The sequence below is a fragment of the Sipha flava genome, unplaced genomic scaffold (assembly GCF_003268045.1).
Source record: "Sipha flava isolate LNK unplaced genomic scaffold, YSA_version1 257_pilon_pilon, whole genome shotgun sequence".
Taxonomy (NCBI): Eukaryota; Metazoa; Arthropoda; class Insecta; order Hemiptera; family Aphididae; genus Sipha; species Sipha flava.
In genome coordinates, this window is record NW_020272911.1 from 433,136 (window position 1) to 451,949 (window position 18,814).

The 18,814-nt window shown below is 30.3% G+C and overlaps 2 protein-coding genes across 3 annotated transcripts in view; one reads left to right on the top strand and one right to left on the bottom strand.

Moving 5' to 3' along the window:
• Positions 1 to 620: 620 nt before the first annotated feature.
• The window catches only part of LOC112684756, a 41,341-nt gene continuing 23,147 nt past the window's right edge, over positions 621 to 18,814 (bottom strand). Inside the window, exons 2-4 of one of the 2 annotated variants that reach the window (XR_003148735.1) lie at positions 1,872 to 2,021; positions 1,180 to 1,480; positions 621 to 702 (exon numbers count right to left, since the gene is read on the bottom strand). Coding sequence is in view for 1 of the 2 variants with exons in the window: in XM_025556415.1 (XP_025412200.1) it covers positions 1,356 to 1,480; positions 1,872 to 2,021 (275 nt within the window). In the remaining variant the exon portion in view is untranslated. Of the gene's footprint in view, positions 703 to 1,137; positions 1,481 to 1,871; positions 2,022 to 18,814 lie in introns of those variants that run through there. The other variant, XM_025556415.1, reaches the window with a different exon arrangement.
• LOC112684755 overlaps positions 12,951 to 18,814 on the top strand; it is a 29,557-nt gene continuing 23,693 nt past the window's right edge. Inside the window, exon 1 of the mRNA XM_025556414.1 lies at positions 12,951 to 13,779. Coding sequence (XP_025412199.1) covers positions 13,374 to 13,779 — 406 coding nt within the window. The 5' untranslated portion in view covers positions 12,951 to 13,373. The remainder of the gene's footprint in view (positions 13,780 to 18,814) is intronic.

Sequence of the window (18,814 nt, forward strand, 5' to 3'; positions counted from 1 at the left end):
ACAATGATGAAATGCTGCCTTCTAATGCATTGGATGCCATCAGGCGTTGAGACCCTATCAATTCTATCATATTCCCAAATATATTTATATTACTAAAAATGTTGTGTTATCTCCCTGTTTCTACTTCAACGCCAGAAAGATCTTTTTCTGGCTTAAAAAAAAATAAAGACCTCAGAAACAGTGTGAAAGAGGTATGTATGTAATTTATTTTGATGTAATTATTTAATTGTAATAGTTTTGATAGAATATATTATGTTTGAATATATCTTTATTAACAATTACTTACAATTTATTCTTAAATATATAACAATACAATGTTTTTAGTATTATGTTATTATGCGATATTAATATTAACTGAATAGTGTTCTGAATTCTGATTTTTGAGTCATATTTCAACTTATATTATTTATTTGCCGAAGTAGCATTTATATTCTCAAATAATTTGATTAAGCGTCTCACAGTACCATGTTTAAGATTAAGTTTTTCTTTTTCAATCAGGTATAGTCTTCCGTGGTCCCCACCACCAAGTTCTTTTCTTATATCATATATTGCCGATTCATTGTTAACATTGTTATCGAAACTGTTGACAGGTTTTTTCATGATGACATTGTAATGATTAACCACTGCTGATACTTGACATTTTATAACTTTTATGTCTTTATTGAATCCATTACTTTTCTTCGTATCCGCAGTCAACTTTTTCTGTAAAATCGATTATTGCCACATTACAGATGTCATCTAACAACATTTTTTCCACGTTTATTGTAAAAAATGTTATGGAAAACATGATTAAATATGTGCATTATATAATATTGCTGGAGCGTACCCAGAAATTTTTTATGGAGGGGTCCAACATATTTATTTTATCTGTTCTGTAATTATAATTATAGTTTAACACAATACCAACAAATGACTGTTAATATACTATAGTATGGTTTATATATTATAGGTATTTTATATAGGTAATCTATAAACTTTGTATATTGAAGATAATGTGCAATTAAAATACATTATATACTACTCGTATTATTATACTATTTTCTATTAAATTTTTTAGTAGATATGTAGAAATTTCAATGGGGGGTCCGGACCTCTTATAGGACCTGTTATTATACACCCCCCCTTGGATATACCCTTGTAATATTGTTATTACTTGGTTTGTAGTATAGGTAAACTCACATTTTCAATATAATCAAATGTTCTATTCGATGTCTGCAGTGGATTAATCAATTTAGACGTGTCTTCGGTATCATTAATATTCCATTGGACACCAACAGAACGTTTTAAGGGCACAGCAGAAAACTTTTGTCCTTCCAAATAACTGCTTACTTCTTCTACTTTATATTTTGAGTCTGCTAGTTTATATCTGGTTTGAGTAGGTGACCTACTGCTTTTAAATTTATCATTGGAATTATTTTTTTTTCTTTGTCGTCTTTAACTACGTTGCTGTCGCTTTGTAATTTAGTGGATTTACATGGGACTAAAAATAACAAGAAAAATAAGTTTATTAAGCACTTATGAAGCTTATTAGACTCTTAATATCATGATTATATATCAACATGCATGTATTAAGATTATAACTGTTGAAGTTAATAATTTTCCAAAATTCTTTATTATTCTATTTAAGTTATAATTTTGATATTTTTTTCTCATAGTTAACACCAAATGTAAAAGGTTTTGAACTAATTTTAGATTATGGTTAATTTGAGTAATGTACTAATTTTTTTGAGTAGTAAATAATATTGATATATAAAAAAAATAATGTGAAACAACTATTCTATGCAAAATTCGGTAACAAAAGAGCCTTAGGAAAAACATGATCTTCATAAACGACGAATTGTTAACAATATTTTTTTTTAGATTTTACGTACTAAAGATTTTCATTCCTTTGTATTTTAAACAAAGAGTTCCAGGTTGGGAATTATCTGGTACAGGAAATTTAGGACCATGTCCAGGAATACCAGGAACCCATGCTATGACATCCATGTTTTTGATACAACGAGGGTGGTTTTCCATTTCAGCTGTAAATATAAATAACAACAATAATTAATAAGTAAATATAATATTTACTAAAGAATAAATAATATAATAATATTGACTGACTTTTGGATATGTATTTCTTTTTTATTTATGTATTCACTAATAGTGTACAGTATATACTGTATACTAGATACTTATATCATATATTCATATAAAATAAGGTTCTATTTCGAATTAAAATATTTTACAAAATATGAATAATTTTTACTGGAACGATAAAAATTAAATAACTATTTACATTGATGTTTATAATATTTAGCGTAACTACATTGTTTATAAAAAATAAATATTTTAGCCAGACTTGTTTATGTTTAAACCTTTTATCATTTTTATCAATGTTCGATATTTTTAAAAAAATTGTACTTGTAGTTATAGTTTTTTGTTAACTTCATTTTAATTTGTCAGAATATTAAGAAAATATATTTTTGTTATTCTTACGATTTATTTTCTTAAATACAGAGCTTCACGCCACTGGGGCATAGCCCCTACACTAGATATACCACTTGTGACATCAAATATTATAAAAAAAATACCGATTTAAATTATGACATAGTTTCATATTTATTTTAATACAATTTACTAATTACAATAAGTACATCATTTTTATAATATTATACATTTTTTTAATTAATATTAAAGATATAAAAGGTCAAACAAATTAAACAATACATATGAATAACATCGCAAATCAATATCCTTGATAGTTTTGTTGCACATTTTGCAATACTATTTACAACAATTTCCTTATCAACAATATAATCTCTTTCAATATTTGTCATTAATACAGCTTCCATAATATCTTGAGAAATTAATGATCTTAATTTAGTTTTTATGTTTTTTAACTTTGGAAAATATACGTTCACGTGTAACTTGTGTACATATTAACGTTTAAATAAATGTATATGCTAAGTATATAGTATTAAAAGAGCCGGATTGTTGAACAATTTCGTACAAAATATTAAAAGCACATCTTAAACAATTGTTACACGTATGCAGTGGCGTAACTACCGGGAGGATTGGGAGTGTCAAACACTCAAAGACAGCAGGGGCCACCGGGCCCAGCCTAAATAAAATAAACTATTTCGGTATTTGATAACTGATTTCACAATAAATAAACAACAAAATAAAATTATTGATTTCATAATTTCATAAAGAAAAACTAGAATATATGGAATTTATTCTAATTTTATGTTTTCGGAAAAAGATTTTGAGAGTATTACATGGGGTATCAAAATCCCTTTAGAAACAAAATAAAAATTTGCACGATGCATGCAATTATCGAAAACCTAAGAGATAGCTATGAAAATATACTGTTGGAGTGTAAAGAATTATGCTCCATAGGGGAACTATTCCTAATTTTCAATGTTAAGAGGAGTAGACTTGCTCTACAATATTTTGATGAAATTGATGGTGATCTTCACCTAAATATAACATGAACATTTCAGGATTAAAATTTTCTACCTATCATTGATACAGTTATATTTCAACTAAATTCACGGTTTCAAGGACTACAAGAAACAATAAAGAATGTTTATTTTTTATTTTCTACAATGTTAGCTAAAATGGATGAAAATGATATCTCTAAGGCTTCAATGAACTTTTTTTATTTATACAATGATGACATTTCTTCAGATTTTACCAGACAATTAATGTGTTTAAGAGGATTTTAAACACTAATATTCAAACGATTAAGGATCTGGCTTTATTTATAGTTAAAAATGATATTTGTTCAACATACTTTTATATAATAACTGCATGTATAATTTATATTTCATTGCCTATAACACTTGCAACGGCAAAAAGGTCATTTTCGAAATTAAAATTAATTAAAAACTAATTAAGGAACAGTATGGGGCAGGATTGACTTTCTAATATTTCCATTTTAAATGTAGAAAGAAATGTAACTAATAAAGTTGATTTGGAAAAAATGATTTCTACGTTTGCCGATTTAAAAACAAGAAAAAAAAATTTCTTAAGTGAAGACAAATTTGAAATACTTCTAACAATATTGTTAACAAATCTTTTTTTCTGTGGAAACGTTAGGCTTTTCATCAGATACTTATTTATCAGGCATTTTATTTATTTTTGGCACTCTACTTACACATTTATTTTTACTAAACTTATCTTTTATTCTAAAATATATACTACTTAATTCCAATTCTTCATTAATTTTTATTATAAAATGTTGAACATTAGAAATAAGTTTATTAAATGTTATATCACCATTATTTAAGGGAACTACCATAAGTCTAATAAAAAACAATTTTCTGTAACTTTTTTTATGTAATTATAACTCAGTTATTATTTTGGATTTGATATTAATTAAAAATATTGTGTAATAGTGTACTGAAATGGGGAAAATTAATTACGAGCGGCTTTTTAATAAATAGTAGGAGACACTTATTTTCGGTTTTACACTACAGGGAAGAAAGACGGCAAAATGTTGTTACCCCTGGGCAAAAAAATCTTAAATACGGCCCTGATTATCAGTGCCACATAAGCCAAACTGACGCCTTACATTTTTTTAAAATATAATATGATTTTAAACTCTTTTTATTGCTATAACAAACACAGCAGAAATATATTTTAAGGAGTTTCCTCTTTAGTTAAAATATTAAAGAATAATTATAACGAATGTATATTTGGAATTTTTTTTTTTTTTTGAAACATATTATTTATTAATTGTTATTCATAGTTTAATTTATTGAAAATTATAAGTTAAAATAGTAAACTAAAATACATTTTTATTCAAGAATCAGTGTTTTTTAATAGTTAAAAAAATTGATTTTATAGGTTTATAATGACAAAATAAATTCTGGTAAACTTAAAGTGTATTTAATAATACTTATATAAATAAATATTATAATAATTAATTAATGTTATTAATTGTTCAAATTGATGTCCATTTTTTCAAAAACATACTTCAGCACGCCGGATAAATTAATTTTTAGTGCAGGCTGAAATCTGTACTTTGGTCAGTTTATTACATGCTGTTCTTATTTTGTCTTTTAAATGTTGAAGACTTATTGGAGTGTTGGCATACACTTCGGTTTTTTATGTTCAGTTAATTATGCTCATTAAACCTAATTGATTTGTTCGATCTACATAAAATTTGTATGGGGGGGGGTAGTTTAAAATTAAATAAAACTAATAAATAAGAAGGGGACATTTTCAATCTAAAACCGTTTTTCATAACAATAAGGGACAAAAACGAAAATCATTTAGAAAAATAATTTTTATATAATCGACATTGTTTCATTGTGCATGCGTGAGTATAATGAACAGATTTAAGTTCAGAGATCATCAAAATGAGTTTTATTAAGTATAACATACATCTAAAAAAACAGAATTCAAATTGCATTGCTCTACGCAAAAATCCAATTATCGTTTACACACTGTAGATATCTATAATTTACATATTATGTATAAACTATTAGTGGTGCCGAACACTTACTTTATGAAGCAGTTCGCCCTTTAATTTCATTGTGATGGTGGTTGTCTGGTGTTTGGGTGGGTGTGGGGTGGGTTGGGTGGATAAATGTACCCACTAGTTAGTAAATCTTCAGAATGAACAAATTAATTAATAGTCGATCTGTATATGGTAGAATACTATGATGCGATAGAGCAATTCGTCTATCAATGCATGTCTTTATACTATAACAAGTATACAGACGTATACGTACATTGACATTTATATCTATTTCACACACATGATGAAGCTAAACGCCTCTTGGTTCTCAGTGTTTAAAAGTGATTATACAGCATGCAAATACATCTTATAAACATTTTAAGATAATTACTTAAATTACCAATTGTCCCGTGAAACATTTTTGAAACATCTTTTTTTAAATTACAGTATTTTAAAAAATGAAATAAATTGTTTTTTGTTGTACATTTCTTTAATTTTAATAACGTATTTAATATTTAAATAATTAAACCTATATTAATATACGCTTCAAATTGATATTAAGTGTTTTTTTTCTAAAACTACTATGAAGAAGTAAGCAATAAGTACCTAAGGTAAAAAGGTAATAATTAATACCTAATTTATAATTATAATTTTCAGTCTGTATGATTAGTGATTTATGATAAAATACTAGCTTAATTATCCGGCTTCACACGGAACATTCTTGACCGTGACATAGGTTTTAATGGATTATTACTTTATACTATTTAAAGCCAAGTTTAACTATAACTGTTGATGGTTATAAAACAAATAAAACGAAAGTTCAAATGAATTGGATAGTAATTTTGGTTATACGCTGAATTACCTCTGAATTGCCGAATTTGCTGGTTCCAATATTTTTTAAAATCCTCATTGCATGCATTGAATATTAGAAAGACCACCATGATAAATTTTGAGTTCATATAGTTGTGAAATGTAGCGATGGTCAATGAGGAGCAATACTTGACGTTGTCCGTTGAGAAATAGTGAGTGATCAACTCTTTTTGGGTGTTACCGTTGAACCTATACCTTTTTAAGTATAAATCATCCGAAATAACGGTTGAAATATTAATTTGTTATGTATTATAATAAGTAAATATTAAATATAGCCATGTCTATCGCGCCTTCCAGTACTGTTTACTATATTTAAGCATATACTAATATCCTTACAACAATGTTCAATTTATTTTGGATTTTTTTATTTATTCATTTTATTGAAAAAATTTTGTCAATTCGAGGTTTCAAATATATGCTATTTGTTAAAGTGTATTTGGACTATACAATATTTTTTGTTTTTCCTTTTGTGGTGCGTATACAAATAAATCAGGTTTTCTGACAGCAGGTCACATACAGTTATCCATGTGAGGAGCATGAATTTTCAAAATTCAGTCCACGCACTTGTTTTAATTGTCCTTGTAATTTGTTCAAGATCATTGCAAAAGCGAGTCGCACTGGAAACTGCAAAAGTTTGAATTCTAATTTCTTATCTGTTGGAGTCATTGAGATACGTGGTAATAGTACATGTTCACCTTTAAATTTTCTGCTTAAAATTATGGTTTCGATTATGTTGTTATACAAGTTTAATAACTTACATAATTCTTAATCGGTGATTATTAAAATCAATATATTAAACAAATTAAATATTTCCTAGGTAACTAGATAAATAAAAATACCATCACATGTCAATTTAAAATCTAAAAAGTTCATAGAAAAAACTTTTGGGCTAGAATTTCTATCTGAAAAAGTGTTAAAAAAATAAAATACAAACATCATTATGAAACCATAATATCCTTCCCTTCACTCAGAATCTTAAAGTGATTATGTGATGAAACATTTGTGTTTACAAACGGGTAATTTGTTATACGCGCAATAAAAATATAAAATTAAAGTGAACAATTCAAATTTAGATATATTCAATGGGTAGAACACGATTGCGCATGAGTTGTAACTTTATAGCTTTTACACACAAGTACATCCGTGAAAAGTCAAAAAGTCGTTAGTAGTAACAAAAAAAAAAAAAAAAAAAAAAAATAATAATAAGTAACAAATCAACTATTAATATATAAAATGAAAAATATTCAGTAATTGTTTTGTTTATGGATTTATTAAATTTATAAAATATAACATCTATACACTTATATAAATATATTAAACAAAATATATTTAATATAGTATATAATATTATTTACAAAATGTTATAAAAAAAAAAAATTACAAAAAACAATATTAATGTGAAAAAAACAAACTTGGTAAACATGAAAAAAAATTTCAATTTTATTTTTTTGTTCTTCCTCGCCATAATAACCTCATCAATGATCTCTGCGGTCGTCAAGCCTTCAAAACGCATTCTCTATTAAAATATTAAAAATAATGTTTTTTCATTGAAATTGCGCTCCTGTAAATGAGATTTACAGAATCGTTCATGTTTAAAAATAGATATGAAGATCTACATGGTTCCACAAATTTTGTGGAATCGTAATGTAGCAATTTTGCTGTGATATATCGTATGTGTTTTTTTATAAATTACGTACTTATGCAATGCATTACATTTATTAAGAAAAATTTAAAATTTAAATATAATTTTTAATGGAATTTTGCAGTAAAATAAATTTTTTAAGCGCATATTTAGCTACTTTTATATCTTTCGATGATTTTAATGCTTTGATTTCAAGCCTAAGTATGAAAAAAACTATGATAACTATGTTGAATACAAATTTTTAATAAACTGTGTACGACTTTTTTTAATGATATTTTTGGTCAATAATAGCTATAATTGATTTTTATATAGAGAAAAATGGAATTGTATTATATTTTGTTGTTTTTTTAGTGACCGTAGGTGGTAATTGGAAAATGTTGATTTTAATGAAAAGTATAACAACCATTTATTACATATTATTAATAGATATAATTGAATATTCACTAATTATAGATTACATTATAAATATTACAACAAAATAAACAGGATAATGGTTTAAATGCACAGTGTGAAAGTATAAAACGAAAATAGCTAACAGATGTAACGCGGCAAATAACAATAAAATAAACGTTTTTCTTTCCAGATTAAAACGTCGAGTATATTAGGTAATATTATATTATGCTATCAGCTGATATCCATCATGTGTGTATATGTATACACTTACTAAATTTGTTTGATCCAGCCGACAACATTGTCCTTCCCTAAGACCCAAACCATTGTAAATAATAATTGTCGTCGCATGTTTTTAATACTCATAAAATACAAGCGTGCATTATTTAAGTCAAACCTTCGCCTCTGCGTACGATAAAGTTCTCTACACGGTATTTTAAATGTATTTTTGTTTGAATTATTCCATATAATTTTTTATAAACTGTACCCGTATAATTATAGTTATATAGTATGGTTGCTATATATACATAGTTGTAAATAAATCAATAAGCGATGAAATGGTTTTTTTTTTTTATTTGATTAATAATCATAATAAATTTTATTTGTACACTTATAGAAGCTATATATGTTTTATTATTATTTTTTGCTAAATAATCAAAAATTATTAAGCAAGAAAAAATTGTTTACGTGAAAATTATAACATCAATATATATAGCTATTAATCTACATTCACCCCACACTTTGTTCCCTTAATCTATTCAGGTGTCTAATTTAAATGTAAAAACAAGTTTCATAAAATAATATTCTACTGAAATAGACTGTAATATTTTTTAAATTTTCCTTGAAAAAATGTTAACAACTTCAAACAAAAAATATATTTTAACGTAAGTTTAAATTAATATAAAAATTGTTTAAAACAAGCAAAATAATTCTGGAAACTCTAAGTATAATGTATTTATTTTAAGAAAAAAAAACCTAAAATGTGTTAACATAAAATAATACGACTAGAAGTCATGACAATCTATGGCAAATCAAATTTTAAGTATATAATTACCAACAAATGTGCAAATATATCAAATACCAAGTTCGGATTATAATATTTAACAGGCAGGTCTGATAATTAATTTTAATGACTGACCTCCACCCCTACTAAACATCATTAGCCACATCTCAATTATGTTGTAAGTTTACAACTAATTGATACTATTAATTACTGTAAATTTCTGTTTTATATCTCATTTCTTCAGTTTGTGATAAAGTTTTGAGTTTTTAAAGCCTATTTTTAATTATTTCAAAGTTATAACCTAATTATAATAAATTGAATTACATTGAATATCTATATTTAATGAATATATATGTGACATTTTTATATATTTTTATTGTCGTTGTTTTGATATTAATCGTCAATATTTTGAAATTCTCGTCGAATTTACAGTATTAGTGTATTTAGTTATGTTAAAAGTATCGGAAAGAATATAATTTTTTTTAACCGTAAGATGTAATAAACTTAATAATTGCTTTTTTTATTCCCTTCCATTACTCATTTATAAATGTTTATTAGAAAAAGTATCAATATCACATACATCAACGTGTACATATTACAGCCTTTAAATGTATTATATTTATTTGATAATGTCAGATAATCTGTGACTTAAAATAATTATATTTGAAATAACAAATAGACACGAAACAAACAATATTGGCACAAGGTAAATTATTCTATCTTGAAACCACTCTAATATTTGTGTTTCACTCATCTTCGATTTACGAGCAAAATCTACGTCGGTAAATCAAATGTACTTCATGTACACACATGACCTAGTATTAGCCACTCTCCTATGATAGTACAATGGCGTAATTTCAGTTTTTTTCTAAAGTAGGGTAGTCGACATGCTCTTATTAAATTGCCGACTCGGCGGCTCATTTTACCAAAGTGTTGATTAACGTGGAGGGAAGAGGACGTCAAACCAGTCCAAAAATGTAATGTGATTTGTACTTTGAACGTAATGACGTATGAAAATAAGTACCCGTACCACGTCTCATTTTTCTGATTTACAACATGTCAATAAAAAACTTATAAAAACCATATTTATATTTTGTTGATGTGCCGACTTCAGAATAGCTTAACTCTATACTGCGGCAATGCATGAATTATCCCCCTCCACTCCGCAAATAACGTCAATGTAATAGCTTGTAATAGCTCAATGTAGTTAGTAGTTTATCTATATTTGCTGTCTTAGCTCATTACTGCTTCATTGACCTATAAAAAGAAAACGGATATTTTTGTAAATATGTAAAATATTGTTTACCAATGTTTACCTAGGCCTACTACAGTATGTGTGTAATAAATAATACTTGCGGATATAAATAGTTGTTTTACTATTACTACGAATAATAAATACTATTATGAGAAAAATCTCACAGTGATATTTGTAATAAAATGTTCATAAAAAATCATTTAACTCGTAAACAGAAGTATATTTATGTTAAATACAACCTATATCCTCATCTATATGTGTTCAGAAAAATAGCATGCACGTAATATTATACATATTATCCAACTCGTAATCATAAATGTGATACATAATGTAACATCACAGAATTTTATATCTGGAAGACCCGTTGCATACTTAATTTTTTATTTATATAATTATGTTTTATGTGTAGTGTATATCTCTTGTCACCGATATTCTTACCAGGCATAACGTATTGCACTAATTTAATTATAATAATTACGATTATCATTGATCAAGGTCCAATAATAATAGGATGAACTATAATTGTTAAATTATATAAAATTGTCACTCTCCGTTCGACGAGCAAGCCGGAACATCAACATACAGTTTTCTTTATTAGTATTATTTTAAAAACTCAAAATGGAGTAGAAGAGTTTATTCTCTCCCGTGGCGTTATGCTGACGGGCAAATCATAATTAAACAAATTATGTATAAAATATATGTATATCTGATTATTATTATTATTATTATTCTATATATTGGCTGGTATAATTAAAGATCAAATGAAGATGTGTTCCTTCGGAAACGGCGGTCATTTATTATATTTCTGTCATGTTTTGTGAGCTTTTTATCTCATATAATATATCTTTACAGTTTTTTTTTTTAGATGGAGTTTTACGCCCGTCCGAGCTTTCTCCATTAATAAATTATACTAATATACCTAATACTCTCATTATAATTGTTTTTTTAATTAGATTTACAAAATTCCTTGTGTTTCAAAAGAAAAAAATATATATATATATAATAAACAATGTATAAAATCCTGTGTACTCCAATTTCAAAATCTCGGTTATATGTTGGCGACCGTGAACAATGGGTTCGACAATACGACAAATCGACATAGAATCGAGAAAAGTCGCAATCACATAACAATATAAAGTTCAAATTCGTTTGCTCATACAACAATATTTTTTTACATTTTTCGTGTTATTCTCATTAACATGTTTGGTTAATATCAATAGACTAATTGTTTTGAATTTATGATCAAAATTAAGTTTTTTTTAATAATATTTTTGCTTTAATTTTTTTAGGGTTTTTGTATATTCTACACGAATTATGATTGTATTACATTATAAACGGTGAATAACTAATATTAAGATATAATGCGTGTTACACGCATTATAGGTATAATTTTTGGTTATTTTCTAACTCTTCCGAGGCCATTCCCGACATGAAAACATCTCTTGTGTTCATTTATGAAATCTTCAAAATTCGATACTGGTCCATGGACGTGTAACACAGATAAATTTGATTTCTCATGTTTAGAACTATAACATTCAATTTTACAATTGTATAGAACGATTTCAAGTTCAACTTAACTTCGTAAACGTAACGTTCGTATACATTATTTGAGCTCGTTTCAGAGGGTCGTTTAAAAAGAGGCGGTGCACATTGAGAGTTAAGAGAAACGTCAAATAACGGTTTTGAATCACAAATAATGTACGTCGATATTTTAAGGTCTACGGTACAGGAATAATAGTAGAAATAAGACACGCATAATAGTTAAACATAATAACATCAAATGCGGCGTGGAAAGAAAAAAAAGACAACCGGACGAAAATCGATGATAAATAGAGCGATCGGCAAGGTTATATTTTATTTTACCCGTGTCACCGAAGCCGCATTCAATGTGGAAACTCTTTTATGATTTCGGTGCATAGATGTGTACATGTGTATTTATTTTCGAGAAAAAGTGTTGGTAGTCTTATAAAACCCCGGTACACACATGAAGTATTTTGTTTTTTTTTTCCTACGTACGAGTGTCAAGCACATTATGCGGCGGCTCGGCTCAAAAGAGATTATAGAACAAGATGGTCGTAGGCGAGGGGACAGGGAAGAAAGGTGCGCATGTATATTATGCGTACAGTATTTTTTTCATCTTTCGGCGGCGGTCACCGATGAATAGTGAGAAAAAGATCAGTCAAACGCATAACATAATGTGTACATAAAGCTGGGTGCGCTAAAGAAACGGAGAGAAGGAGAAAAAGAGAGAGAGAAAGGGAATTAGAAGTCGGACCGTTTGGATTTGTATACCTGTACGCGTGCAGGTAAGACATTACCGTCCGTGCTCGTACGCGTGTGTGCCCCACTAACGAGTCGGCGGCGAGGTGCGCTTTTGATCTCTCACCGCCGCCCGCTTGTGAACCGAAACTCCGCCCTGCGCACGCCGACGCCAACCGGCCCGTTCCAATCCGCAGCCGCGACAGGGTGGATAGCGGGCCCCGGTGGGGGTTGTGTACGCGCACGTTTTTCCTTTTGCCTCCCACCGCTCCCCACAAAGGACAGCGTGACGCACGCGCGCACACGCACACGCACGCACGTTCCTGCCGCCCTTGGCGAGAGCGACGAAACGTCACCGGCACAGAAGCGAACCGCAAGGCGAACCGTTACGTCCGCACTTGCAATCCGAACGCTCGTACCACCCGTTCATCACACAAATACACCCCGGAACACCGACACGTGACGAAGAGCGTGACCACAGCTGCAGCGACACGCGACGATCGACATGTACAACAGGGCGGCGACCACACTGGTGATGTGCGCGGCCGCGCTGGCCGCGGCCACCGCGCACCGGCTCAACACCGACGCCGTGTACGAGCTGGCCGACCTGGCGTTCAACCGGCTGGTGGCGCACAACTGCTACGAGCTGTACGACCCGGAGAAGTGCAATGAGCTGTCCGACATGTCGGCCAAGGACGTGCGCCTGTACTTCGGAGGCATGCTGACCGACAACGACACCGTGGTGGCCGTGCTGCCCGACAACGACGCGCAGCTCACCGGCAAGCCGCACGACGCGTTCTTCGTGCTCGACCCGTTCCCAGCCTACAAGTTCGGCCATCCAATGTTCATGTTCTACGTGGACATCGGCGTCACCGTGTGGAAGTGCGAGGACACCGAGGGTATCTACACAGGTCTGTATGCCGTAGTTGTAGTTGTAGTTATGACGGCGGGTAGTTAACTTTTTGACGATAACGATATATCATAGATATTATTGTTGGTATTGTCGCGCGCTTTACGGATGTTGTGACCAAAAACGTTTCACTTTACGCGTTCCGCGTGTAACGATAATGATACCGGTTCGTTCTCGTACGTCCGGGAAGGATAAACGCGCGCGTCCTTTTGCAATCCTTCGTATGCTCATCGCGGCCCGAGGTACCGGATAAGAACACGATCTGTTCCGTTTGCCCGAAAGACCGACTCCGTTACGTCACCGAGCGTTTTTCTTTTTTTTTATCCGGTCCACGAAGTCCTCTTTGCCCGTTTGTCAAACGTATTTTCATCGATTCGCTGCGGACAGTGCAAACTAAGTCCGTTTTTCGGTTACCCTACTACCTTCTGCGCGCTCCGTCGTTCTATAATGATGCCGGTTGGCAAATTTATTTCGGTGAACACTCTTAAGTCAATTCTCAGCTTTTAGAAAAATCTCAATCACCGGCTGCAACGCCATAGATGTTATTGACGTTGAGTCGCTGAACGAGATTCAATTACGTGTTCTAATTTTCCTCCGTTGATATGGTTCTGACGTTTTCTTGTCATAAGTACGACATAACTCTCGCATCGTCCACCGATTAATACTAGAAAAAACGTGTTTTTCCTACCGACTACGCCTAGCCCTGTTTTCGCGTGGTACGAATTTGTCATAAATGTCTATCATATAATTAATAATATAATAATTATGTGTTCGATTCAACAGTGGTAATATGTCCGACAACATTTCTTCAACACATTACGATAAGAAATATTTACAATTTTTCTATTTGTACTCGAGGGATTAAATATAAAAAATATTATTATTCTATATTGGCCTGACGTTTTATGTAAGAGTTAGGTTAGTTTTAGTCAATTTAATTTGGTCGTAGTAATAATAATCTCGTGTATATGCAAGTATATTAGTGAGTTGTAAGGACTAAATGTTGATATCGACGCGTACAATAAATGTATGTATACCTTAAATTAAAACATTGACTTTGTTTTAAAGATGTATCATAATCGGTTGAAAACCAGAATGGAGTCTGATAAAATTCGCACTATAATTTATAATATAAATTGTTTTATGTTACACAACGAAGCGTTTATAAACAGATCTTCCGAGTCCTATTAAACAATTTAATTTCTCATAAAAACAAACTACAAACGTTGTCTGTATTTACTTCACTTATTAGTTTATTATACTCAGTGGAAAACGTATTATCTTATCAGATGTTTTTTTTTTTTAAAAAATACTTTATTAGTACATCAAGAATGTAAAAATTTATATTGGCAAAACTCAAGTACAATATAATTCAAAGTCCGATTCCCGTAACAATATTAATATCATTTTGTTTTATTCCATGTTTGTATCAATCATAAACGGTGTGCAAATGTATTATTTATACATATATATATATACATAATTGTTTCTTTTGGTTTTTCAGCGCGACCGACTCTAAAAAAAATTTGTAAAAAAAAAAAATCTCGTTTTGCTTTTTCTTAACTCGATTTATTCATAAATCACTAATTCATAGTTTCGTAAACAGAATTCTGTTTCTGAAATCCGTTCATCGGACTTATATCCCACGGCGCTGCTCGCAAACGAACGTTTTCTGCTCCAAACCCTTGTGATGCGATAATATTGTAGTCCAAATACGGTTTACTAGTACAACCTGGTTTCGGCCGAAGACCGGATTTTAACGGTAATCATCCGTGCCACGTGTACGGATACATATTACGCGAATACATAATGTGTGCGGCACCTATACACGCGTAATACGCACATTTACGCATTCGTGTATGAAATCGCGCCTAAAGTGAAAAAAAAGAAAAAAAAACCCGATTCATTATGTACGTGTTGTACACGTTATACTTATTTTCCCATCGTTCTTTACATTATATTTTGAACGATCGGCGGCGGCGGCGGCGGCGGCGGCATTCGGTAATCGGCAAAGCTCCACAAAGAGCTGCGGCGGTGGGCCAGGGGGTTAGCCACGAGCCAACAGGTTTTGATGTGTGCCGCCACTGCCGTCGCCGCCCGGGTCTCGCGCCTTTGTGAGCCGCCGCCGCCGCCGCCGTCGATCGGTGTATAATAGTAATAATAAAAACAACGTATACGTCTCTGTTTTTACTATGCACCGACAACCGATGACGACATATTATACTATTATGATGATGATGATGATCATCATCATCATCATTATTATGTGTGCTAGACGGGCGCACCTGCTGCTACCATAAGTTATCCTTAGTCCTTAATCCTGCACACACGTATACGGCTCCTACTTATTGCGCGGCACCGTGTGTACGTGCGTGTGTTGCGTATATAGTTGTATTATAATATACGGCTCATGTACAATAATAATATTAATAATAAAACAACGTTTTCCCACCAAACGCGAACCCCGCGCGCCACCGCATTTCCTTATCGTGAGCAAGGATTAAACCACGTTGTTGTTAATGTAATACTTAACCACTGCGTACATACATTACTGCATTACATACACAAAACGTTGTACGTCCATTTCAACGTAAATCTTTACATAATATGAATATAATACCCATTCCGCTGATCCGACAGCGTTCGTGTATTAAGATCGAAAAATTACGATTATTACGATTATAATGTTTCACGTTTGTATGTCGTAGTTTAAGAATAAATGAATTCGCCACGGGATACTCGGACCGTTTGAATATTATTAGGTATCGTTATCATTATTCAACCAGTTTGTAATACGATGTACACGATGTAGTATATGACCTAACCCAACAATCTCGAGTGTTCCCGATCCGTTTACGCTGCAACCACTAGCGCGCTACAGTTTTTCCACTCCGTAAAAGTACAAATGCTGCTTAAGGTTTTTAAAAATTCGTCGATTCGACTCACGGTTAGATTAGGTTAGGTTAGGTTTCTTCATCGCGATGTTCATTACGTATTTTATACCAAACAACTATTGAATCATGAAAACATAAAATTGAATACAACTGTGTACATAAAAATACGCTTTCCACGTGTTATCCCCGTAGAGCATATTTTGTAATCATTATCATTATTATTTTATTATTATTGATTTGAATGGTGGTTTTGTTCAAACATTGTGATTTATGATTTTTACGAAAAAATATGATTTTACATTTATCTAAATACTCGTTTCATTACCCGACCCTATAGTTAATATTGTCAACTCGTCATCGAACAACTCAAACTATTTGTTTTATAACTATATTTACTGCATTTACTAAATTTATTATTTGCTTCTACCCACGTAATATACATTCAAACAATACTCTTAAAATTTTTATGTTTGTTACTTAAAATACACTATACATATGTAAACATAAACGCGTAGATACTATATCATTACGTAAATCGATATTAAAGCACGTAATTTTTAAATATTTACGCACAAATATATTAATTTTATTTAGCAAAATCAATATTATGTTATATCACTTTTGAAACGTACATTTGTATTATATTGTTTTCTGGTACAATACCGTTTATCTGTAAAATACGATTATATTATACAATTATTAAAGTATATGAACTTTTTATTTTTCGACACTTTTAAAGAAAATATTTACAACAAATTTTCAATTGACTATTATTCAAAATACCAGGTACTAGGTAGTGTTAAGGAAAGTTAGAGACAATTTTATTTCTTTAACACTAATACTCTAGGGCAGTGGTTCTCAATCTTTTTAGGACCGCGACCCAAATTTTCTTCCAAAAATCTATCATGACCATAGTTTTACATTTACAGAATCAATAAAAATAATTTCAAAAAAACAAATTTTTTCTATTTTATTACTTATTTACTACTTTATAATAATAATAATAATAATAATAATAATAATATATTTATAATAATAATAATATAATATAATATATATAATATAATACTTAATTAATAATTAGGCGTATGTGATGAATGTGCTTGTTTCTTACAATCTGTATAATTAAAAAAACTTCTAGCGACCCCCCCCAAAAATTGACTCGCGACCCCCTAGGGGGTCGCGACCCACAGTTTGAGAAACGCTGCTCTAGGGATTTTGGTTTTGGCTTATTCAAAACTTAAAACGTTATTATATTGCTAATTCGTGGTATATTACTAACGGCACTGTAATATGGTAAGGTGAAATCAAAAATAATGAACTACCCATCATTATGTAACAGCAGGTATATAATAAATTAAATTCACGTTGTTTAAAGTTAATATTTTTTATCAGAACTATGTTTTTATGCGAATAACTGTATAGGCATGCTCACAAGAGGTACCGGATGAATCTGGGCACCCCCAGAAATTTTGCAAATAGAGCCCAAAATTTATGTCAAAGTGTAAGAGATCCGTATTTTAACTAATGTTGCCTAAATTAAATGTAATTTTTTCTAAAATATTTGGTAAAAAATAAATTATATTAAGACTAAATGTTCGTGCAAAGACTTATTATGATAATATAACAATTACAAAAAATAAATAATTATAATTGTTTGAGAAAAATATACGAGATTCAAGGAAAAAAAATTTATTGGGGCTAATTACCACAATATAACATAAAAAATTAATTATAATTTATTTAATGTACCTACACGTATTCTTAAAATAGGGCCCAAAATTATAGTAAGCACCCCCTAATATATAGGTTTCCATACGCCTATGATAAACTGTTTTGGTAAAAATAAAACCATTTTGTATCTACGAGTTTTTGTTTGATTCACATCATTGTTACTTAGTATTAATATTACTTATATATATATATAATATCTCTATTTAATACGTATGAAATAAACTATATTTTCAAAATAGCATGTACTTCATTGATATAATTTTTTCTAATGTATTAAATATGCAAGAAAGGCAATTTTAGTTATTTATATATTAATATGAACATTGACTTGAAAAATTAACATCTAAATTTACCAGCATAAATCATATAATTAATTTTATTGGTTGTTCATTTTTCCAACACATTTTA